General features: G+C 40.0%; 1 protein-coding gene across 12 annotated transcripts in view; it reads right to left on the reverse strand.

Moving 5' to 3' along the window:
* Nucleotides 1–24,241, reverse strand: part of MYCBP2 (MYC binding protein 2) — a 409,657-nt gene that overhangs the window by 23,978 nt on the left and 361,438 nt on the right. For 9 of the 12 annotated variants that reach the window (XM_074962231.1, XM_074962238.1, XM_074962204.1 and 6 more), the window contains 9 exons: nucleotides 23,951–24,175; nucleotides 19,069–19,134; nucleotides 16,374–16,613; nucleotides 15,372–15,470; nucleotides 11,866–11,946; nucleotides 10,348–10,614; nucleotides 5,450–5,733; nucleotides 5,082–5,178; nucleotides 75–194 (listed from right to left, as the gene is read on the reverse strand). In XM_074962231.1, the coding sequence (XP_074818332.1) occupies nucleotides 75–194; nucleotides 5,082–5,178; nucleotides 5,450–5,733; nucleotides 10,348–10,614; nucleotides 11,866–11,946; nucleotides 15,372–15,470; nucleotides 16,374–16,613; nucleotides 19,069–19,134; nucleotides 23,951–24,175 (1,479 nt within the window). Of the gene's footprint in view, nucleotides 1–74; nucleotides 195–5,081; nucleotides 5,179–5,449; nucleotides 5,734–10,347; nucleotides 10,656–11,865; nucleotides 11,947–15,371; nucleotides 15,471–16,373; nucleotides 16,614–19,068; nucleotides 19,135–23,950; nucleotides 24,176–24,241 lie in introns of those variants that run through there. The other 3 variants (XM_074962200.1, XM_074962262.1, XM_074962253.1) reach the window with 3 other exon arrangements.

Consider the following 24,241-nt stretch of genomic DNA (forward strand, 5'->3'; position numbering starts at 1 on the left):
CTAACCTGTGGGAGTGCCATTAGATAGAATGTTGCTGTTATCAAATGTGTGCAACAAACTGACAAAGTCCTTACCCTGGTTGTTGCAATGCATCGCACTGGTGATCTGTATTCATCTTCCATTTTAGTCAGAGCAATGATGGTTTCAGCAATAGCATTTTTTGTCACACGGGACCAAGCTTCAGACAGGTGACCCTGTTAAAGAGGGAACTGTAGATAACTTTTCTAAAACTCATTAACATATTACTATTTTCCTCATTAAAGTATCAAATAGAAATGAAACTGCAATTAAACTCAACAGGAAGCTAGAAATAAGGGAATTTAAAGTACAGTGGTCACAGTTAAAAAGTCAGCATTCTCCAGCAAATGCAACTCAGTTACCAGTTATTTCTTTTTCTAAGCATACAGAAAAATGGTTAGTCTCAGATACCTATGTGGTAATTATTGGCAAATGCCAACTTTGGCCTTGTCTACACTTGCTGAGCATGTAGGGTACATGTAGCTCCATGCTGCAGTGAAAGGTGTTCAAACGCACATGGCAGTGAAAGGTTCCAGCAGAGGGAGGCAGAGGGGAAAGGCTCCCGCAGTGGCAAGGCTGCTGGAGCCTTTCCCTGCTTCCGGAGTGTTTCATTATGATGGGGAAGGGCTCTGGCAGTCAGAGACTACGTGGCCAAAAACAGCAGTGTAGACATGAGAAGTACTGCTTGGGCTTGTAGAAAGCTGTGTATGGTATGTGCCCTAAGGTTCAGGCATATAAGGCACTCTACTCCACCCACCTAAAGAGTAGCTTACTGTCTACAATATTTATTCCTGAGCTAGCTGGGCGTGCAGTGTCTGTATTCTACACATCACCATAAATGTAGACCTACTCTTCGTGTAGTGCCTCCGCAGATTAAGTTTCTAAGGGTATCATTGACGAACTAAGAATCATCTAGAAAGCATGACAACTGGGGGAAGAGTGGATAACCCTCACTGATCTAAGAACTTGCTTTGGGAACATAGAAGGAACTGCAACAACATTCCATCTTAGCAATAAGAGAAAGGGAAAATATAATAGGAATACTTACCAGAGGGAAGGGAGGAAAATGTAGGATGCAGCAGCCAGTGTCAAATGATCACCTTAGGGCTGACTCTGCTTTACTTGTCACTCATCCCTAACGTTAACTATTTTCACTGACAGATTCCTCCTCTTGATCAAACATATAATGCCACAAAACATTCCTGTAACTCACACTGTACTGCACTCTCAACTCCGACCTCATACTTTCATTAGAAACATGTAACAACATGAATTTAAAGAGTAAACCATGTGAACAGCACAAACACACATGCATTTGCAGAGACTGGAGTTCAATGTTTGCATTACAGTGCACGTTCAGTTTTAGGGACAACCCTCCAAGCCTGTCCCTTGAGGGCTGGGCAAAGGGCAACTTGTTTCAAGAGTCCAGGAAAGAGCAGGCCCCTCACACACAGCTCCCTCTCTGTCCAGCACAGCTGAAGGTGACAGACAGAGGAAGTGTATATATGAAACTAATAAATAAAACCACAATTATAAATACTCTTCAAAACTGTGTGCCCCATGTATAGGGGAAAGTAAAACAGCTGTGTCCTGTTATTAACATTTTAAAAATTGAAAATAATATTGATGTATAAAGTTATTTCATCAATGTTGTCAGATGTAATGTAGACATTTACAAATCCAGTGGCTTAAAACTGATGTACTTACTTTTCATTAACAGGGAAATGATGCATTTTTGTAAAATACAGTAGCTAACACACATTCTTCCCATCCTTAGGTACCCATTAACTAATAAAACAAATCCCATGCATTTCTATATTATAATTTATGTGCTGGAGGGGTCTGAAAAAAGGTGAAAATCTGCCTTGAAACAAATAGATTTTTGAGCTATCCTTAGGAATTAAAATAGTAATTCCACTAACCTCCTAAGTTCCGTTTTCAATACACCAGAAATGCGAATACATCAAACTTCCTCATCTGTAATTTACATTTCTTATTTCTCGCTAAACACCACAGACTGACCAGATAATTTTAACTATTTGTACAGTCAAACTGAAATCTGTAATGTAATCTTAACTATAGATCTGTAATCAGCTCAACTTCAATAAAAGGACTGACCTTATTCAGGAAAGTTCCATTAGTGACTAAATTGGTGTAGAGAAAAATGCTAAAAGTGATAAAGATTAATTCCCAATATTTTAAGGAAGTCAGATGACTAAAAGATATCCCCAGTCCTAGGTGGAAGCCTGTCTGAAATACAACCCACACCTTGATGTGCAGGTGGCGGAGTCCCCCTTGGTGCCCTGGAAGTTGGTCTTGGCTGGCACCACCAGAATTAGAGAACTCCTGGACTACGAATGCAAGGATTGGGTGGATCCCATCGTGCTTGGGCTGTCCCACCCCATGTGTCCCCTATCGTGCTCCAGGAGGTGAGGGCAGGCTTCCCTTCTGCTTCTTTTGCTTTCCTCAAGCAGATCCTGTGGGAGGGTGCTCCGTGTCTGCCTCCCCTCCATGTCCTCTGGAAGTTGTTGTGAGGCCTCTGCCCAGCAAGCCTCCCTGGCCTCCCCTGACATGCCACTTGAGCTGGCTGCAAGGTATCCAGCTGGTCCACCTCTGAATCACACCCAAAAACATCTGTATGTGCTCATGTTGAATCTCAAGGGTCTGGAATGGATCATGACTCCGAGTCCTGACCCTGAGATTCACAGGAAGAACCAAATGCACCCAGCATAGAGGAGTTCTTATTATTTTTCTTCTCCCTCAGCAAAAATGGTGACACCCTCTTCTAACATATGGAGTCATTTCCACAGTGAAAGACAGACAAAGAAGAATCTGTATTTTGCAAGTACTGCTAAATGAAATATGTATTTCCAAATGCTATCAGAATGACCAAATGCATCATTGTATGTATGAAATGTCCTGCAAACATTAAAAAATCTTTCTTAAGTAGAAATGAAGTTAAAAAAATGAGTCTGAGACAAAAGACACTGAAAGCGGTTGCACTTGCAACAAACATTCTCGATCCTGAAGTCCTCCTTCTGTGACAACATAATCTGGAAGTCTTGTGCATTCAAGTCTGCCTCTTCAGTCATCAGGAACACAACAGATATTTCAACCTACTTGTGACGTTATAGATAATTTCTGCAACCACTGTTATATATTTGCAACAAATCTTGTACAAGGATTGTCAAGTAAGATGTCTGTGGAAAGGTTATGATTTGCTGAATATGATTATGCTATTTGTATGCATGTATCATTTTTGTATTTGAAGCTATGAGTATTGGCTCTATACCTAGATTTCAAATGTTTGCTCCTGGGGTAACGCCCACAAAGTATTTAGCCTGCACATCTTGGAAGGTCTATTCAAATTGAGTGGCCCATCAAAAGAACATTTAATTCACAATGAAAGATGTCCTTCTACACTGAATGGACTTTCCTGTGAATGTGCTGTTTGAGGCATAGGCAGTGGCTTATATTGTGTCTAGGCAGAATCATGCATGGACATGTGACTTTCCCATGTGACTCCAAACACTATCTTGTCACCTGTGACTTTCCACTAGCTGTGCTGAGGGCTTTGTTTGAAACAATGGGTTTCTCTCCACATGGCAGAAGCTATAAAAGGCCCTGGAAACACTTCCATTTTGCCTCTTTCCTGCTCAAACCTCTGGACCATGGACTTATACTAATGGGAGAAGTCTAACCAAGGGACTGAGGTCCTTCCAATGATTTGGAAGCAACCAGAGACTTGACTCAAGCCAGCGGTTTATTCCATCACTGATACAAGCCTGAACCAAGAACTTTGCAATTATTGTATGTATTTGATTTCTTTAACCAATTTTTAACTTTTACCTTTCTTTCTTTTTATAAATAAACCTTTAGATTTTAGATACTAAAGGATTGGCAACAGCGTGATTTTTGGGTAAGATCTGAGTTGTATATTGACCTTGGTGTGTGGCTGGTCCTTTGGGATCAGAAGAACCTTTATTTGATTAAATTGGTTTTAAAGAACCACTCATCTCTAAGTCTAGTGTTTTTGGTGGGGATACAAGGACTGGAATGCCTAAGGAAACTGCTGTTCTGACTTCTTGTTAGCAAGTGTGGTGAGACAGAAGTTTACTTTTGTTGTTGGTTTGGTATGTCTCATGGGAGAATAACCTCCAGTTTTGGGGTGTACCTGCCCTATTTCTCAGCAGTTTGTCCTGAATTTGGTATTCTCAATTGTGACCCACGGAAGCCTGGTTACACTACTATATCCAAAAGTTTCCCAACAATAACTTCATTTATAGACAAGATGATACCTGAATAGCAACACAAAGTTGATCAAGCTCTCACAAGAGCCAAAAACGCTTCTGGTATTCCATTATAAATCACTGAAAACAGTTGCTGGCAGGCAGCATTTAAACTATTAGGACCATCATACCAGTCACCCAGCAGACATTCTTTGAGCAAGCCTTTTCTATAGTCAGAAGTCATAGATGTAATACATAGTTTGCCAAAGTAATAAGGAACTGGAAATAGGGTCTTACAGTGGGAAGTGTTGGGCAACCTTAGCAATAGGTGGTTCTACCACCTTTGCCTAAAACAATTACATACAAATATATAAAAACAATAATACATTTGCAAAGTCAAACATTCAAAAACTAAAAATTCAATAATTAAACTTGCCAGTGACACTTCAGAGGTGCTGTGCAACTAACAACTTCCTTTGAGTTCAAATGGAATTGTGAATGCTCAGCACTCCTGAAAAATCAGGTTCTAGGTGTCTCACATTGGCCATCTAACAAATGAGGAACAAAGTGAGCCGCTACTTCTGAAATTTTTGTCTAAGTGACTTATTCAACAATATACAGAAAATCTGGGCAAAGCCAGAGATAGAACCCAATTCTCACTGGTCCCAGTTCAATGCCTTAACCTAAAGGCCGTCTATTCTCTTCCTGAGACCTGTACCTCATTCACAGTGCATTGAATGAAGCAGGGTTCCTCAGGAAAAACACAATACATGAACTGTTCAGTGATCAGAACTGTTTCAACATCAAAGTAACACTCAGAGCATGGAAACTTACTGCTGCCATGTCCTTAATCAGCTTAATAATGATTTCTGAAATCTGTGTAGGAGTTGAGCCCTTCATCCACCAATGGCTTTCACCTCGGCGAATATAGCTGCAAAAGATAATAAATCAGATAAATGAAATTAATAAAGGCAATGCCTTAGTATATTTCAAAAGTAATCAAAGGAACATTACAGTTATTTAGTACCCTGCTTTTTACATCATCAACATAGTAACACTTTATGTCAAATTAAATAGTTCTAATAGTAGGGCAAAAGTATTTATTTTCAGATTATAAAAGGGAGAGATAAAGAGTGTATTTTACTTTAAACTCTCTGGCTTTTGTTTGTCTTTAGCTTGACATAAATATAGCTTCTACCAACCTGGAATTGAAAATCATTGGAAGTGTAACTGTAGTAACTCCTTTGCCTGCAGCAGTGCCAGCAGTTCCAGTTATAGTGGTTCCTTTGGCTTTTAGCTGTACAGTGAGTGCTTTGGCAATGCACCCCAGGAACATGTCCAAGATACCCAGCTTATTCCAATCTCCTTTTTCCGTTGAGTGAATAATATCACTTATGTCTGCTGGTGGCAGAGACTTCACTCCTATGATACTAGCCAAGCGACTAGGGGTCACCTCTGGCAAAACACGTCTTAATAATGATGTGACCTAAGTAGGAGAACCAAAGCAACACAAAATTAAAGGAGATAGCTGAATTTTAAAGCTATATTCAAAAGCACCTTTTACTTATTTATAAGCTATTTTGGTATGTCATTTTCATAAGAACAGTTAATCTACTTTTTAACTTCTAAATCATCTCTCTCAGAAATGTTGTAATGTTTGTACCATACTTTGTAAATTGTAATGTGCTACATAAATTTCAAGCATAGTTATTATTAACGCAGTTACTTATAGAAAAATTGCAATAAAAAGGAGTATCCAAGTACCTTATGCAAATGCAACTAAAAGCTGCTATACTGAAAATCTGATTACTTACACTGGAATACAGAATGCAACACAGCATATAAATTAATAATTTAGGCTTGAGACTTTCAAAAGCTCTCTGTGGTACACTAAGAATACTTACTAACAAGAAGGTAGGGAGATGTAAGAAGAAATAGCCAGGCACTAAATGGTCATTTTAGGTCTGACTGATGCCACTCCCAGTCTCTATTCAAACCCAAGTTAATGGTATCTAGTTTGCGTATTAATTAAAGCTCAGCAGTTTCTCGTTGGATGCTGTTTTTGAAGCTTTTCTGTTGCAAAATTGCCATCTTTAAACTGTTACTGAGTGGCCAGAGAGGTTGAAGTGTTCTCCTACCGGTTTCTGAAAGTTATGATTCCTGATGTCAGGAGTGGGAGTGGCTGGGTCATTACACATATTGAATCTATTTCCCCATGTTAAGTATCCTCACACCTTCTTGTAACTGTCTAAATCAGCCATCTTGATTATCACTACAAAAGTTTTTTTCTCCAGTTTTTTTCTCCTGTTGATAATAGCTCATCTTAATTAATTAGCCTCTTACTCTACTTTTTCATGTTCTCTGTACGTATGTATATATCTATATATATCTTCTTACTATATGTTCCGTTCTATGCATCCGATGAAGTGGGCTGTAGCCCACGAAAGCTTATGCTCAAATAAATTTCTTAGTCTCTAAGGTGCCACAAGTACTCTTATTAGAGTTGGTCTAAATTTGCTCCAGTTAAGTATTGAGCAGACACAAAACTGCTATTACAGGAACTCAAAGGAAAGAAACCTAATTGCAATTTTTGGTTGCAGTTAAAATCAACATTTTCCAGTAGAGGTCATTCAGTTGCCACAATTAGCTATTTTACTAAACAAGATTTCTCCCCACCCCAATAACTTACCTTTCATTAATTTTGTAAATCTCTTGCCTTTGGAAGACATTCAAACCTAGACAAACTTCTACTATCAATAGTGCAATAAATTTCCCTATTCTAATACAATACTGGTTTGCCTGGTTAAAATAAAAACCACAATGAAATTAAAAAAAAAACCCAAAAAACACAACACTAAGTTATAACTTTAATGTTAGGTTGGCCACACTGCTTACAGGAAATATTACTCTGTTTCTATTTTAATATACTTCTGTTTATGTTGTTAAATGTAAAGTACAAAGGATTTGCAATGTGACCAGGTTAAAATTACTTTTGGAAACTTAACTCCTCCATTTCCTGATTTTCAAATTTTAAGCTATAAACTGTACAGCCTTAACATTGCACTGACCTAGTTTTGTGTTTTTAATTTATTTTGAAACAGAAAAAATAAAATATTGTGCTTTATATTAGATGCTAAATTGTGCTTAATATTAGATGCCAATTAATTTTTTATCTCAGAATTTAATGGAAGTACTATTTCTGGCTGCAAATAGTTTCTGCAAGGGTAGGTTAAGTGGGCAACACACATTTGTTTACACATGAGGGTATCATCTTCGCAGAAACAGATGATTTTATTTTAAATAAAAGCTTGTAACATGCAGTATGATGTATTACATAGTGTAGCAAAACAGAGAATAGACTCCAAAAACACCAGTATCCACGTTTTCTCCTATTGCTTATGACCAGGTAACCTTTTTTTTGCTTGTATTTCAGTGACACAATAAAATAAAATTAACATTAAATCACATATATTGTTCCAGCAGCAGCCACGTTATTGGGGGGTTGGGCAGAAAGAAAGGGTAGTGATGATGTAAAGGGAGCAGCAATTCAGTAGGCTCTGCTAAAATCGTACAAATATTCAGAAGCGACCAGCCAATCTCTTATTCCCCTCCAAACCTAGCAATGACTATGACGGGGTGTACCAACCCTGAACTGGAGAGGTGAGGGTTAACAAACTGCCCTGGACCCAAGAGGCCATGCCCACTCACCCCTGCTGGGCACACTCCCAATGGAGGGAATATTCAAAAGGGAGCAGCGCAACTCAGTTTAGGCTGACTGAGGAGGAGAGCAGCTGCAGCAACCTCCTGCCGGGAAGCTGCCAGGACTCCAAGCTGCCAGGGTTGAGCCTCCTAGCTGCGCCATGGGAAGCCAGTTGTCCATGGGAACTGAAGGGGACCACTTGCTGTTGTCAGTGGAGAAAACTCCAGAGACAAATCAGAGAGAACACAAGAACCACCCCGTGTCCAACCCAACGACTACATTAGAGGGACTGAAATAAAGGTAGGAAGGGACCCAGGGCACACGCTTGGGGGTATCAGGACTTGAATGCTGTGTCAGGGTACACTGTTTCAAAGGGCCCAGGGTTGGAACCTGGTTGAGTAGGGTGGGCCGGGTTCTCCTACCCGCCCCATGCTTGCTAGTGGGCTCTGTGATATTGCCACCAGGCATAGCAGCCTTTGGACTCTTGTCAGTGTGTGCCATTACTAGTAATATTGCCCTTGGACTCTCTCCAGTAGGCGATTCTACCCTGTGATAATGCCACTAGGCAAAGTGACCTTTGGACTCTGACCATTAGCGGTATATCCTGGAGTGTCTCCATTAGGCAGTGCTGTTGGCCTGGAGCACTCAACCAGTCCCCAACAACGACGCTGTTCTTCATTAAGAGCTGCTTGCATACAGAATTTCAGTTTTCAAATTTCAATAATTTTTGCTGTACCTATGTCTAAAGAAGTATGGCTCTAAGATTTTAAAGAAAAATTTCTGCTTCCTGTATTTTAATAATTTTGTAATACTGCCGTGTGATAGCATTCTTTGTAAGTAACAACAAGCAACTGAAACAGCTATTTTTTAAATGGATTTCACTTGTTTTACATTCACTAACAGGACCAGATAAAGGTATAGGCACTACGAAACTACAGACTTGTAATAATTTCAGAATCAGAGCTTTTATGTTTTCTTTTTAGTTAAGCTTCTAGCACTGATGATTTTGAGGAAAAGCTTGAAAAAGTGACAAGTGCAACTTGCGTCTGCCTGAATCTGCAAACAATGTGAAAGAATTGGCTCAGAGTGGTATGAATTCCTCTATGAATATCAATGGGGTGTTAATTCCAACACTCACTGCTTCTTGACAACACTGTCCAAACAAAGTTGTGTTTGTGGCAGGAAAAGTGCCACTATCTCAGCCAGCCCTCCACCCACCTGAGCAGGTACACTCAGACACATGGGGAGTTCCCCTACTGGCACCTCTGCCAATCTCGGAGAAAGAGGTGATGTCTGCTACCACTCATGTTATCCATGAGGGGAAGAGGGACCCCACTATCACTTCTGTAGCAGAAAAAAGGAGCCCTATGCTGCTGCCCCAGCCACTCTAGAAGAGGGCAGGGTGCTGTCTGTCACTAGCACTCCAAGTTGGGGGAGAAGGTTGATGCCACAGGATCACTTCATGAGGGCAGAGCAAAGGGGGTGCAGCTGAAGGCACTCCCTCTAATGATGGGTGTAGGTCCCCAGATTGTCTTAAACCAGTTTTGCTCACAGTTTAAAGGTTGTGTTGAATTGATGATTGTTAGAACTGCCTACTAGTTTGTGGACTTTCTTTACATAATATTGCACTTTTCTTCATGTTATTTGCACATATTTCCTGTGTGTCTTTTCTTGGTAAGATACTATCTATGCAATGTATCTGAAAAAAAAATGACAAATGGAGAAAATAATTCTTTTCATATTAAAAGGGCTATTGAGCTGTATTAATCTGTATTGCAAATATTTTTGTATTTAAAACAAGTGATTCTCCCTCTCCTCTATGGGCCTGTCACATAATAATGCAAAAAGACCATTAGATCCCTGTGCTAATCTGGAGAGAATGTCCATTGGTGTAAATTTTGTACAAGGCAGTTCACATTGCCACAAAAGGCTTGCATCGCAAACCTTTTGAGATGAGATGGGTGGGGATGCAGAGTGAGATCCTGAGCAGCAATACCGTCCACAGACAGCTGGGAATATATACTGAGTGGCCAAACAGATGTCATAGTTCTGATTGCAAAACCAGATTCTACTATAATCCCTGTTTTCAAATGCTCAACTTTTTGAATCATTTTCTGTTCAGGCTAACTGTCCTCCATATGTAGTCACACTACAAAAGTATGCTTTTATTTTATTTGAGACTATTTCATATCTCATATTTGAGGACATTTTGAATTTGACAGTGAAAATTATACACACATATTTTGTTTAATAAAAATCAGAAATGAGGCAAACAACTAAATTGAATAAAAATCAATTCGCATACATTCTGTACTGTCAAGCCCGTTATGATCTAATTTTTAGCACTGGATTATTTTGCTGTAAGTACTGCAAGAAATAAGAAGTAGTTAGCACACTCACCTGTCTCTGTACCCTGGGAGAGGCAGTATGCAGTAGTGAAAAGAGATCCTGGAGTAGAGTCAGCTGCTGAGCCAGATATTGACGACCTACATTGGAACCACTCAGTGCCAGAACCATGGACAGCAGCTCAAAGCAATAAGCATCAGAAGAGGCATCTTCATCATTAGGCTGAGAGTTGGCATTCTCCTTGCTAGAGATTGCATGCTCCCATTCCTCACGTACGCGGGTTGCTTCCATTCGGATGGCCTGGACTATATGAGCACATACCTAACCAAACAAATGCCCCACACACAGTAGCTTAGTAAGAACTAAAAAAAAAAAAAAAAAAAAAAAAAAATGCAAAAACACCTTCAAGACTGCAATGTAAACCAAAAAAGCCCATAAAATATTGCTGATTTTTCTATTACTCCCCATTATAAATGCAAATTAAGGATAAAGATGTACCTATAATACTGAATTTGCTGGACTCTGTGAGTTTGTGGCAATATCACTTAACTATGTTTTTATTTAAAATCCAGGAAAACACCCAACTGGAAGTCAAAAAGATACATATACCTTCCCAAAAGAGAATACTTCCTTAAAACCACTTTATAATCTCTTTTCTAAGCACATATTTAAGAAATCTTAGAGACAATAAAAAACCTTTATTGTTATGTATACATACACATTATTAAATGCATATAATTTACCCAATAACGTGTTAAAAAAGTAAACATATTTAAAAGATTTTAAAGCTTGTAAGGCTTGGCTTTTCAAAGGTGCAAAAGGGAAACAGGCACCTAAACCTTGTTGAAATTAAATGGGAGATGGGCACTTAGTTCCTCTCAGGCTCCTCTGAAAATCTCTGCTATACCGTTCAGCCCACAGAAAATGGCTAATCTTACTATGTGAAAGGAGAATTTAATTAAATAAAAAAATCTTAAGAAATTTCTTAAAGTTACCTCAGATGCACAGTAGCCAATTTTCTATGTTTGAGTAAAATAAATAAAATAAAAAACAGATGAAGCTAAACAAAACCCCAGATCCAAACATCTGAAGACATTGTGGGTGGGGTAGTTTCAGAGTCCAAACCCTGATCTCCTTGCTGGTTCCTGTCCATAATCTAAGAAATCTAAACTTTTATTTGGTGGCATAGAAGGGGAAATGTGTTTTAAATAAGTACCCAAAATTGGCAGCTGAGACTCATCTGAAAATTGAACGAGGTACGACAGCATTAACTATTAGTAGTAAACACAGGACAACTTGTATTCCACTTAACTATAATTTTAAAAGAAGGTTCACAGGATAAAATTTTATTTTTAGTTACAGTTCACTGCTAAATTTTAAAGCCAAATTATAAATCTTTAAAGATGTAATTTATAAGGGAAACAGAGCCTTAGGTATGGCAAATACTATTAAGGATGAAAAATACTCAAGTAAAAAAATGTCAAACAACAAAAAGATTTATAATTATGCTCTTTTCCAGTAGTTACAATTTAAGATAAACATTTAACACTTCAAGAACTGTATTACACAAACCTGTTTTTGTAAATTTGTCAGTTTGCTCCTGCTGAATATGATTCCAACCATGTGCTCTTTCAGATCTGCATCTGAAGTTGCCTTTATAAGAAGCAGAAATAACATTAGATTAAGACTTTCTAAAGTATTTTCACACCAATGAATGTGGAATGTCAATCTATTCTATGCTAAAAGTGAACAGATTTTTGTAACATACTGATGTATAGCATAATGTTATGTAGCCAAGATAAATCAATTAGGAAAATTGGCACAGGTCAGCTGTGCTTCTTTCCTTCCTGGTATATAAGTAAAATATAAAAGGTCAAAGTACAGATACGCAGATACATCTCCAGCAAGCTCAGACAAATGAAATTCTGTCTTCTAAGACCTACCCTTATGAATTCAACTTACTACTGATCACCAATGATTAAGTCTTTAGAAACTAACGTAACACGGACCAGTTTTACGATCTTTACGTATTTTAAATTAAATGTCTCCAGAAGGAGAAACTCAACAATGAAAATAAAAATAAAATTCCATGATTTATAATATGTAAAGGCAACAAAAATCAGACAATGTATTTTTCAGGATCTACCATAAATCATCTGCAGTTAATTTAGCACTTGTGAAATGTGCTGAGCTGACAACACTGGAAACAGAAGTCCTGCCTTGCCACTGGGCCTTAACCCCATTCTGGATGAACTACTTTAAGGAGTCATAAAAAATAACTTGCTCACTGGACTAAAAGCAAATCTTTTCAAGTAGGCCTGGGCCACTTAAAAAGCATCCAATGAAAACTATACTTTTAAGTTACTAGGAACTGGGACAGCTTTAAACCAGCAATATGGTAATGAAAGATTCCAAATGCTATTACCAGTCACGAGCCCACCACTTTCTATTAGTTTTAAATTCTAATATGATTTAAACTTTGCCATGATCAATAATACATAATTCCACAATTTTCATGATTTTTAAAATATATCCATTTTTAAACAGATTTTATTATGACAATGGAAGAATGGATGAGTGAGCAGAGGTCCTGTGGAATAAATAGCAAGTGATCATGCAATTAAAGACTATGTAATAATGCATATGCACGAGGGGACAAAATTATGGTTGCACAGGTGACCTTAACTCTGGCATTTTTCTCTTTGGAATTTCCTAGACTTTTTCAAAAAGCAATAAAGACAGAACCAAATTCTCTCATATGCAACTGTAATAGACCTCCTGTCATTTATCTTCAGCAGTGTTTGAACCTTGGACCTTCTACACTTCACCACAAAACTCCACCACTTCAGCAAAAGGACTAACTATAACATCTGGCAGCATGAATAAGCCATTACCATCTGCACACCAGCCATTAGGAAGAGGATGCATAGCACCCTGAAACAGAGGGTTACACATGTATGAGTAGTCTTTTTTAAGAAAGCACAGAATTTGGCAGAATCTTAACAGATTTTTCTTAATCCTTCTGATAGACAGTGTGGTGCAGTGGATGAGACTTGGTGTGACGGAGTGTCTACCACACCCAAGGCCTAAGAAGGAAGAAAGAGCCAATTAACCCTTTGCTAGGCTGCACCTAAAGAAGAGCCAGGGCTGATAAGGCCTTATGACTGAAGAAGCCCAGCTGGGGCTGGAGCTGGGACAGGCACAGAGAGAGAAGTTGGTGGTAAGAGGGGGCTGCAGGAAGGAACTTGCAGGCACTCCCTAGAGAGGAGGGGGGGATGGCAACAACAAGGGGGGAGTTCTAGCAGGAAGTAAGCCCTGAGATCCTTGGAATACAGACTCCTGCAAGAACCTGAGAGGGGTGAAACAGCCATAGGGAACAGAGGAAGCTCCACTGATAACCCAGAGTGCAGGCAGAGCTAGAGAAGAAAGGTAGGAAGGAGGCGAGGGAAACGGAAACAGTGTCTGGGACTGTGAAGACCATGCGTGCTAAACATAGGGTCCCTGGGCTGGAACCTGGAGGAGTAGATGGGTCCGGATTCCCCTACCAGCCCCTAGGAAAGTGGCAGAATGAGGACAGTAGACAACATGACTGCCTGAGACAGTCTGTCCACTAGGACTTTGATACCCCAGAAAGGAAGAGCTATGATGACCTAGTCAGAGGGATCACCCTGAGTCATGAAGAGGAAGAGAGAGAGATCACATGGTGAGCAACTGAAAGAGGGGGCATCAGACTCATTGAGAGCTATTCCCCAAATGACCCACAAGAAGGTGCCGTAGCAGTGAGCAGAGAACCCAGTGACACTTGGGTACGCCATATTGGAGAGCAGGGAAGAAATCCTTACCCCACTGTAGCCAATTAAATTTTTGTGATGAATTCAGTAAGGTGAGGATTTCATCCCTGGGTTCTATTCCCAGCTTGTAGAGTCTCTCAGTGGACCATGAGACCTTGTTCAATAATTAGGGCACAAAATTATTAACACCAGTTCTTAGAAGAGAATGGATCTAAAACTCTTACTTCTCCAAATTCCCAGCCCAGCACACCTGCTCATAAACAAAAGGCTATTTTGTTTGAGGAGAAAGGGGAGGAGCAATGGAGGCAGTAGTCATGTGGTGGGTCCTATCAGGAGATTTAGCTCTGTATAGCATTCTCAAATGAGACACTGAGGAAGATAGTATGGATTGACTGTTGAGAAATTTTACCAGCAAGACTCAAGACAGCTCTATTGTACACAATGCAGACAGCAAATTGTGATTTTTTGATAGCTGATCTTAGCCAAATTATTTTCATGGAGCAACAAGTGCTTCCTCAACTCCAGAATGATTCCCATGCCAAATTCCTGTGCAAACCAATGTGATTTAGTGTTTAAATAAAACAAGAAACAGTGTATAACAGCAAGAGGGAGTGCCAGCATCTCCTACCATAAATAAGTAATTAGCTCTGAGTAGTTACAGACAAAATTCAGAGACTTGATTCTTCTGCTCACTGTGATAGATGTCTGACTTCCATAATTGTTAGTATGATTTGTACTAGTGATACTCAGACCTCAGTGGTTCAGGAGCCAAATTAGCAATCATCATTACTCAAAAGAGCCACAGCGTGAATTCATTTCATTTACACACTCTATGTATAGTATAGTATATTATTCTCACAACAAATTGACTGACAGAGTATTCTACAACTAGTTAACAACATAGTAAAAGCATCCTGATTGATTAATAATTAAATCACACAGTTTTTTAATATCATGTGCTGCAAAGAGCCACAGGAGACACATTAAAGAGCCACTTGCGGCTCCCGAGCCTGAGTATCACTGATTTGTACCATTATTACAATGACTCTTTAATGAAAACCTATAGCCACAATTATAATCTAGTAATCAAAAGTATTAGTCACACAAAAATCCCTCTAATTATGTTTTTTTTTAAAATAGACCATGGCAGCAGTATAATATTGCTGGGATGTAAAGAATATCTGAGTAAGAGGATCTATTATGATATGAGTAAAATCAAAATAGACTGAAAAAACATCTTGGACAACTTATTTCAGTAAAATAATAATTGAAAAACATAAATAATACATTGTGTACTTTTTCTTCTCCTTCCGGGGAAGACAGCAGTGTTTTTTCTTCTTGTTCTGGGGTTGGCTCAGCATCTCCAGAGATGAGTTTTCCAAATACCTGTGAGAAGTTACAACAAAGGTTAAACAAAAGTTCAAAACTAGGCTCATATGGACATAAAACTTTTCAAGCTGATAAAATAAGGAGGGTTATACAGTCACTCTTTGTAGTTTAAAACAGATTAACATTGCTTAGTTTTGTGGACCATGTATCAGATTTTCTGATTGCTGGCAACAATATAGTAAAGAGGAGTCTGCACTGGCAGTCAGCATCAGAGAAATTTCAGCCGCTAACATTTGATTACAATATGTCACTGTTTTAAAAAGCCTGTCTTTCTACATTTAAAATGTCTAGCTTGCTCTCCAATTTCTGTGATAATATCTATCACCAACACACACAATGGTTATTCAAAATGTCTGAATTTATATTATTTATATTCCATTAGCACCGAAAGGCCCTGGTCAGGATCTTTATGCTATGTACTGTCTGTACACAAATAAAGACAATCTCTCCCCTGAAAAGTTTACAGTCTAAAATGACAAGATAAACAAGAAAGAGATACAGCATATTTTTAAATGAGGTAGCGGGTGTGGACAAAAGGAAGGAACGGGGAAAAAACATGGGAGAGGAATATAAAGTAGTATGTTGTTGGTAGTGTAAAGAAATGAGGTTTTGCAGGACAGTGGATTGTTTAAACCAAAGAAAGGCAAAAGAAACAAATCACTGTAAATCAGTACAATGGAAAAGCTCCAGAAGGAAATTTACTTCATCAACATGTTTAATCACTGTATGAAGTAGTAATTCAAGTTCTTTTCTACCATAGCTATCTACCACTCTATCACCACCCCCCACACAGAAAAAAAAACAATAGCCTTCTTCTTTTTAAAAAGAATGAGTAATTAAATCTCAGCAGCTTTCATGTTCTCCAGTGATTCACCATATGAGATAGTTGCAATGTCCTACCTGGGATGTAATAAGGCGGAATACTCGCAGTGTCTCAGCTTCACAGTTTCTTTGCTGAGCTACACTTGCTGAGATCTGGCCTGCAATTTTAATGCTTTCCCCATCTTTCCATCCTAGTACTTTCACTTGTCGAACTCTTAGTGTGTTCTCTGGGCCCTTCAATTCAATTTTGATGATGTGATTATCTCCACCAGGAAGTTCACTTGTTACCCAGCCAATGTGTCTTGAATCCAAATCAACCTGATGAACGGGAATACAAAGATGTGACTTTGAAACACAGTATCAGGCTAACTGAGTCACTTACTCCTGGTGAGTTATTGGTACAAATTATCCAGCATACAGTGTAGAAACCAATTATACCTTAGGTGACACACAAACGTCTGTTCTGAACAACAAGATTACAAATCTTTTTTTACTATAAAACTACCAATCTTCACAGGTTAAGATTTCAAAGTCTCAAATTATAAATAAAAAAGACACGTAACTATTCATTTTCTTCTCACTTTTAAAGCCCAGTTTAAAAAAATCAGTAAAAAGTCATTTTTGTTGGTTATCCAGTTGTACCAGAGTCTATTTCATGCTCTCAGCAGCAATTTATAAACATGTAAATCACTTTGATGTAAAGTTCTTTCACTTTCTGTAAGAAAAGTAGTTGTCTAAAATATAAAACATGGTTAAAAGCACTTAATTTTTCAAATTCTGTGTCAGACAAAAAGAAAAATAGAAATACAGGTTGAAATCCTGACCCTACTGAAGTCAGTGGCTAATATCCCATTTACTTTTTAATGGAGCCAAGATTTCATCTCAAGTGTGTTTTTTTTAAATCACACAAAACAGTATTTAGGTTCCATTTAAAACAAGATTCAAAGTTCTCTGGAGAAAAAAGTTAATGAAAAGCAATAATTATTATACTGTTTGGATAAGTCATCCACAAAAAGAAACTAACCTGACAGTAATTATAATTCTTTGAGATGCGTAGAGTGAATAACTGTTTCTCCTTCTGAGTGCTTATCCATATACGTATTCACTGTGTCTATCAAGCAGGGATCTAGATTGTAGGAGGTAAGTGCTAGGAGTCTATCTACATAGTGATTGTGGGACAGCTCTGTAGAATTTAGCATCCCATTTGGATGTCTCCAAAAGAGAGTAGTGCTGGGAAAATGTATGTATTGAGGACCAGGTAACTGCCCTACACATGTTCTAAATAGGGGCATGTCTCAAGAAAGCAACTGTTTTTGCCTCTGCACCAGTCAAGTGCGCTGTTGCCTGGGCCCTAGTCAAATGAGCTGTGACCACTATAGGTGAGGTAACTTCCCACTTTACTCAGCACTGATGATACCTCAGCTGGAATACAGTGTCCAATTCAGGGTGCCATACTTTAGGAAAGATGTGGACAAACTGGAGAGAGTCCAGAGAGGAACAAAAATAATAAAAGGTTTAGAAAATCTAACCTGTGATGGAATGCTAAAAAACTGGGCATGTTTAGTTTTGAGAAAAAGACTGAGAGGGGACCCTGAAGGAAGGACAAGTAGTAATAGGCTTAATCTGAAGCAAGGAAGATTTAGGTTAAATATGAGGTAAACTTTTCTAACTATAAGGGTAGTTAAGCTCTGGAATAGGCTTCTAAGGGAGGCTGTGGAATGGAGGTTTTTAAGTACAGGTTGGACAAATACCTGTCAGGGATGGTCTAGATTTACCGGGTCTTACCTCAAATAAAGGGAAGTTGGACTTGATAACTTCTCGAGGTTCTTTCCAGCCCTACATTTCTGTGGCTCTATGATTCTATATGGCCAATAATGGTCATACTAAAAACACATTTAGCAAGAAAAGGGTTCTAGATGTTGTTTACAAATGCGGAGGGATGAACTGACAGTGATGCCAATAAGGAGGGAGTACCACATCCTGGCACACAGCACATCAAGGACACTATTGCCCATTAGCTTATAAAACAAAAAGTAGGAGCCTTAAAAAGATAGAAGGTGTCTGATCTTCCACTTAGTTCAAGACTTAAAAAGAAGTTGCCAGTGCTTAAACAACTAGTAGGATCAAAGTAACAATGCCAATTTACCATTTTTTTCTTCGAAGCTACAGTAAACAATATAAGGCAGACATAATATGATCATGACTGCTCAAAAACAGTGTGGAAACATACTGTAGTATTCTGAAGAACTACAAGCGATAGAGAATTCCTGCTAGGAGTTTGTTTCCACAGGAGGGAATTACAGTAATCAAGTTTCATGGTCCTGACAGCTGTTGCATTTCACCATAGATTAACAGAGGAGCAGATTGTGCAATTTGCACAATTAACCCCCCCCCACCTCTGTACAATGTCTAACACAAAGCTTTCTATGGAAAGGGCATTGCTCAAAAGTGATGACAATATCTTAACAAGAAAGGATGGTCTTGTGGTATGAAGTTTAAAAGCACACTGGCTTGCAACTGACTTCCTATGAGACTCTGACAAGCCATGAAATCTCACTAGGGTTCAATTTCTCTGTATGTAAAGAAGTAATTAACTTCCCAGGGTGTTGTGAGGCTTAATTTGTTAAACAGTGGTAAAGCATTTTGAGATTTATGGTAACACGTGTAAACTACTTCCTCAGATGGGCTGTGTGGTATACATACAAAGGATTATTATTTTTATCATTAACAAGACTTGTTATTTTTACATGAAGCAACATTTGTAATCAGTTACCTGCTTTATTCTGCAAAGATCTTCTACCGCTTTACCAGTCAAGAAAGTAATTGAAGTCACTTTGTTCTGCGACAGACAAGCAAAATCAAAAAGACAAGTAAAAACCTCCACAATTAATTCTGAAGGTGAGTAGCATTAGGGTAATTTCTTCCATATTAACATTATGGAGTGCCTTTTCAGAGAGACAGAATTAATGGAGTTAAAACATAAGATATCTGTATGTCTAAGGCAACCTAAAGTTCTCATTACATACAAAAGTAGAAACAAGAAAGTGTATAAATAAATAAAAAATGAAAGTGATTTTATATTGAAAACTTAGGACAATGAAGAATTGCAGAAAAGTTCCATTTAAATCTGCAACCTCTTCTTTTTGCATCACTATGTGCACTTGAAATGAGGACATATACGAAACACTGCAATTACAGATCTACCAGTATGGTTACATACTACATGCAAACACCCTGTGTACTCCATGGCAATGCTGCTGGATTCTGGGGCACTCCATACACCAGACTAGAGCTACCTTCTATGCTTCTACGGACACAACATTCTGAAGATTCATAGCAGGCTGCACAGCGGGGACAGAAGGATGGTGAAGAAATTTGGCAGCATGTGACCACCAGAAGAAGAAAGGGTAGAATCCATGTACGAGCAACGCAGATACAGGTAAGCAACCATTTTCATGTTCTCTCCTCAGGTACTAATGTGGAGAGTGGACTAGATGATACATCTGAGGGAAGGGAACAGAAGGAGACTCCACCGATTGGAAGGCATGAGATGCACTGTCCAGGGGATGGGGGTTACACGACCACCACTCCCAAGAGAAGGAGGCGGGTGGTGTTAGTTGGGGACTCTCTCCTCAGGGGGACTGAGTCATCTATCTGCCACCCCGACCGGGAAAACCGAGAAGTCTGCTGCTTGCCAGGAGCTAGGATTCACGATGTGACGGAGAGACTGCCGAGACTCATCAAGCCCTCGGATCGCTACCCCTTCCTGCTTTTCCACATGAGTACCAATGATACTGCCAAAAATGACCTTGAGCGTATCACTGCAGATTACGTGGGCTCTGGGAAGAAGGATAAAAGAGTTTGAGGCGCAAGTGGTGTTCTCGTCCATCCTCCCCGTGGAAGGAAAAGGCCTGGGTAGAGACCGTCGAATTGTGGAAGTCAATGAACGGCTACGCAGGTGGTGTCGGAGAGAAGGCTTTGGATTCTTTGACCATGGGATGGTGTTCCAAGAAGGAGGAGTGCTAGGCAGAGACGGGCTCCACATAATGAAGAGAGGGAAGATCACCTTCGCAAGCAGGCTAGCTAACCTAGTGAGGAGGGCTTTAAACTAGGTTCACCAGGGAGAGGAGAACAAAGTCCTGAGGTAAGTGGGGACGTGGGATACCAGGAGGAAGCATGATCAGGAAAGCACGAGAGGGGAGGGCTCCTGCCTCATACTGAGAAAGAGGGACAATCAGCGAGTTATCTCAAGTGCCTATACACAAATGCAAGAAGCCTGGGAAACAAGCAGGGAGAACTGGAAGTCCTGGCACAGTCAACGAATTATGATGTGACTGGAATAACAGAGACTTGGTGGGATGACTCACATGACTGGAGTACTGTCATGGATGGATATAAACTGTTCAGGAAGGACAGGCAGGGCAGAAAAGGTGGGGGAGTTGCATTGTATGTAAGAGAGCAGTATGACTGCTCAGAGCTCCAGTATGAAACTGCAGAAAAACCTGAGAGTCTCTGGATTAAGTTTAGAAGTGTGAGCAACAAGGGTGATGTTGTGGTGGGAGTCTGCTATAGACTACCAGACCAGGGGGATGAGGTGGACGAGGCTTTCTTCCAGCAACTGACAGAAGTTACTAGATCGCAGGCCCTGGTTCTCATGGGAGACTTCAATCACCCTGATATCTGCTGGGAGAGCAATACAGAGGTGCACAGACAATCCAGGAAACTTTTGGAAGTGTAGGGGACAATTTCCTGGTGCAAGTGCTGGAGGAACTAACTAGGGGCAGAGCTCTTTTTGACCTGCTGCTCATAAACTGGGAAGAATTAGTAGGGGAAGCAAAAATGGATGGGAACCTGGGAGGCAGTGACCATGAGATGGTCTAGTTCAGGATCCTGAAACAAGGAAGAAAGGAGAACAGCAGAATACTGACCCTGGACTTCAGAAAAGCAGACTTTGACTCCCTCAGGGAACTAATGGGCAGGATCCCCTGGGAGAACAACCTGAGAGGGAAAGGAGTCCAGGAGAGCTGGCTGTACTTTAAAGAATCCTTATTGAGGTTACAGGGACAAACCATCCCGATGTGTAGAAAGATTAGTAAATATGGCAGGCGACCAGCTTGGCTTAACAGTGAAATCCTTGCTGATCTTAAACACAAAAAAGAAGCTTACAAGAAGTGGAAGATTGGACAAATGATCAGGGAGGAATATAAAAATATTGCTCAGGCATGCAGGAGTGAAATCAGGAAGGCCAAATCACACTTGGAGTTGCACCTAGCAAGAGATGTTAAGAGTAACAAGAAGGGTTTCTTCAGATATGTTAGCAACAAGCAGAAAGTCAAGGAAAGTGTGGAGGCACTGAATGAGGGAGGCAACCTCGTGACAGAGGATGTGGAAAAAGCTAATGTACTCAATGCTTTTTTTGCCTCTGTCTTCACGAACAAGGTCAGCTCCCAGACTACTGCACTGGGCAGCACAGCATGGGGAGGAGGTGACCAGCCCTCAGTGGAGAAAGAAGTGGTTTGGGACTATTTAGAAAAGCTGGACTAGCACAAGTCCATGGGGCCGGATGCACTGCATCTGAGAGTGCTAAAGGAGTTGGCGGATGCGATTGCAGAGCCATTGGCCATCATCTTTGAAAACTCATGACAATCGGGGAAGATCCCAGACAACTGGAAAAAGGCTAATGTAGTGCCCATCTTTAAAAAAGGGAAGAAGCAGGATCTGGGGAACTACAGGCCAGTCAGCCTCACCTCAGTCCCTGAAAAAAAATCAAGGAGCAGGTCCTCAAGGAATCAATTCTGAAGTACTTAGAGGAGAGGAAAGTGATCAGGAACAGTCAGCATGGATTCACCAAGGGCAAGTCATGCCTGACTAATCTAATTGCCTTCTATGATGAGATAACTGGCTCTGTGGGTGAGGGGAAAGCAGTGGACGTGTTATTCCTTGACTTTAGCAAAGCTTTTGACACAGTCTCCCACAGTATTCTTGCCAGCAAGTTAAAGAAGTATGGGCTGGATGAATGGACTATAAGGTGGAGAGAAAGCTGGCTAGATTGTCGGGCTGAACGAGTAGTGATCAATGGCTCCATGTCTAGTTGGCAGCTGGTATCAAGTGGAGTGCCCCAAGGGTTGGTCCTGGGGACGGTTTTGTTCAATATCTTCATTAATGATCTGGAGGATGGCGTGGATTGCAGCCTCAGCAAGTTTGCAGATGACTCTAAACTGGGAGGAGAGGTAGATACGCTGGAGGGTAGGGATAGGATAAGAGGGCCCTAGACAAATTAGAGGATTGGGCCAAAAGAATCTGATGAGGTTCAACAAGGACAAGTGCAGAGTCCTGCACTTAGGATGGAAGAATCCCATGCACCGCTACAGACTAGGGACCAAATGGCTAGGCAGCAGTTCTGCAGAAAAGGACCTAGGGGTTACAGTGGACGAGAAGCTGTGAGTCAGCAGCGTGTCCTCATTGCCAAGAAGGCCAATGGCATTTTGGGCTGCATAAGTAGGGGTATTGCCAGCAAATCGAGGGACATGATCGTTCCCCTCTATTTGACATTGGTGAGGCCTCATCTGGAGTGCTGTGTCCAGTTTTGGGCCCCACACTACAAGAAGGATGTGGAAAAATTGGAAAGCGTCCAGCTGAGGGCAACAAAAATGATTAGGGGACTGGAACACATGACTTATGAGGAGAGGCTGAGGGAACTGGGATTGTTTAGTCTGCGGAAGAGAAGAATGAGGGGGGATTTGATAGCTGCTTTCAACTACCTGAAAGGGGGTTCCAAAGAGGATGGATCTAGACTGTTCTCAGTGGTAGCAGATGACAGAACAAGGAGTAATGGTCTCAAGGTGCAGTGGGGGAGGTTTAGGTTGGATATTAGGAAAAACTTTTTCCACTAGGAGGGTGATGAAGCACTGGAATGAGTTACCTAGGGAGGTGGTGGAATCTCCTTCCTTTGAAGTTTTTAAGATCAGGCTTGACAAAGCCCTTGCTGGGATGATTTAGCTGGGGATTGGTCCTGCTTTGAGCACGGTGTTGGACCAGATGACCTCCTGAGGTCCCTTCGAACCCTGATATTCTATGATTCTATACCATAGCAGCTTCAGATATACTAAAAAGTTGAGGTTTTAAATTCAATAAATCAGTGCAGTATTCCTTGTATCATTTAATTTTATATTAAGTCCAATGTATTTCACACAGCCCCTAAATTTAAACATTCAGTGTGTTACAAATAATGTGTCAGTTTTCAGGAGAAAAAGTAGAAATTGTGGCAATAGGACAGGAGACAGTCATGATCTTCTGGTACTTGGGGAGGCAAAGGATGCCATTTGGGATTTTAGGAACAAAGTCTCCAAAACAATTAGCAGGAAAACAGTTAATAATATGGATATTTAAATTCTAATCATTAGGTTTCAAAGGTAACAACCCACTGAGAATGAGGCTTACTTTACATTCTGTTTATGTTTGGAAGCTTTTCTTCATAACCAAAAAAAATTAGAAACTTAATGTCTCAAAATGAGATTTAGATTCTGGAGTAGAATTCTGAACCAAACAGGATGGCAAAAGTGGTGGGGAGGAGGACACTAATAAAATCTGTGCCTGAATAATACACAAGGCCCTGGCTATGCACTTTTAGTGAAGACAGACAATTTTTCTCTTACCCCAAGATCTCGGGAGTTGTCTACATGAACAGAGACATAGCGAGCATTGATTCCTTTGACACAATTAATTGTGATGTTCTTAGTTTTATTTTTGTCTTCATCTCCTGACTCCCAGAAGGTTTCTGTAGACCCATCTGTCAAACTGCCAATCATGGCAGGTCGGCTTGATGTTTTGATGTCAACAATGCTGGTTAGGTCTTTTAGGCAAATTACTATACACAGTTCCTGTATCAAAAAGATGATTCAAAACCTCAGAAATGAAGCCCAAGTAAAAAAATGTCTAACAGACTT

The sequence above is a fragment of the Natator depressus genome, chromosome 1, assembly GCF_965152275.1.
Source record: "Natator depressus isolate rNatDep1 chromosome 1, rNatDep2.hap1, whole genome shotgun sequence".
Lineage (NCBI taxonomy): Eukaryota > Metazoa > Chordata > Testudines > Cheloniidae > Natator > Natator depressus.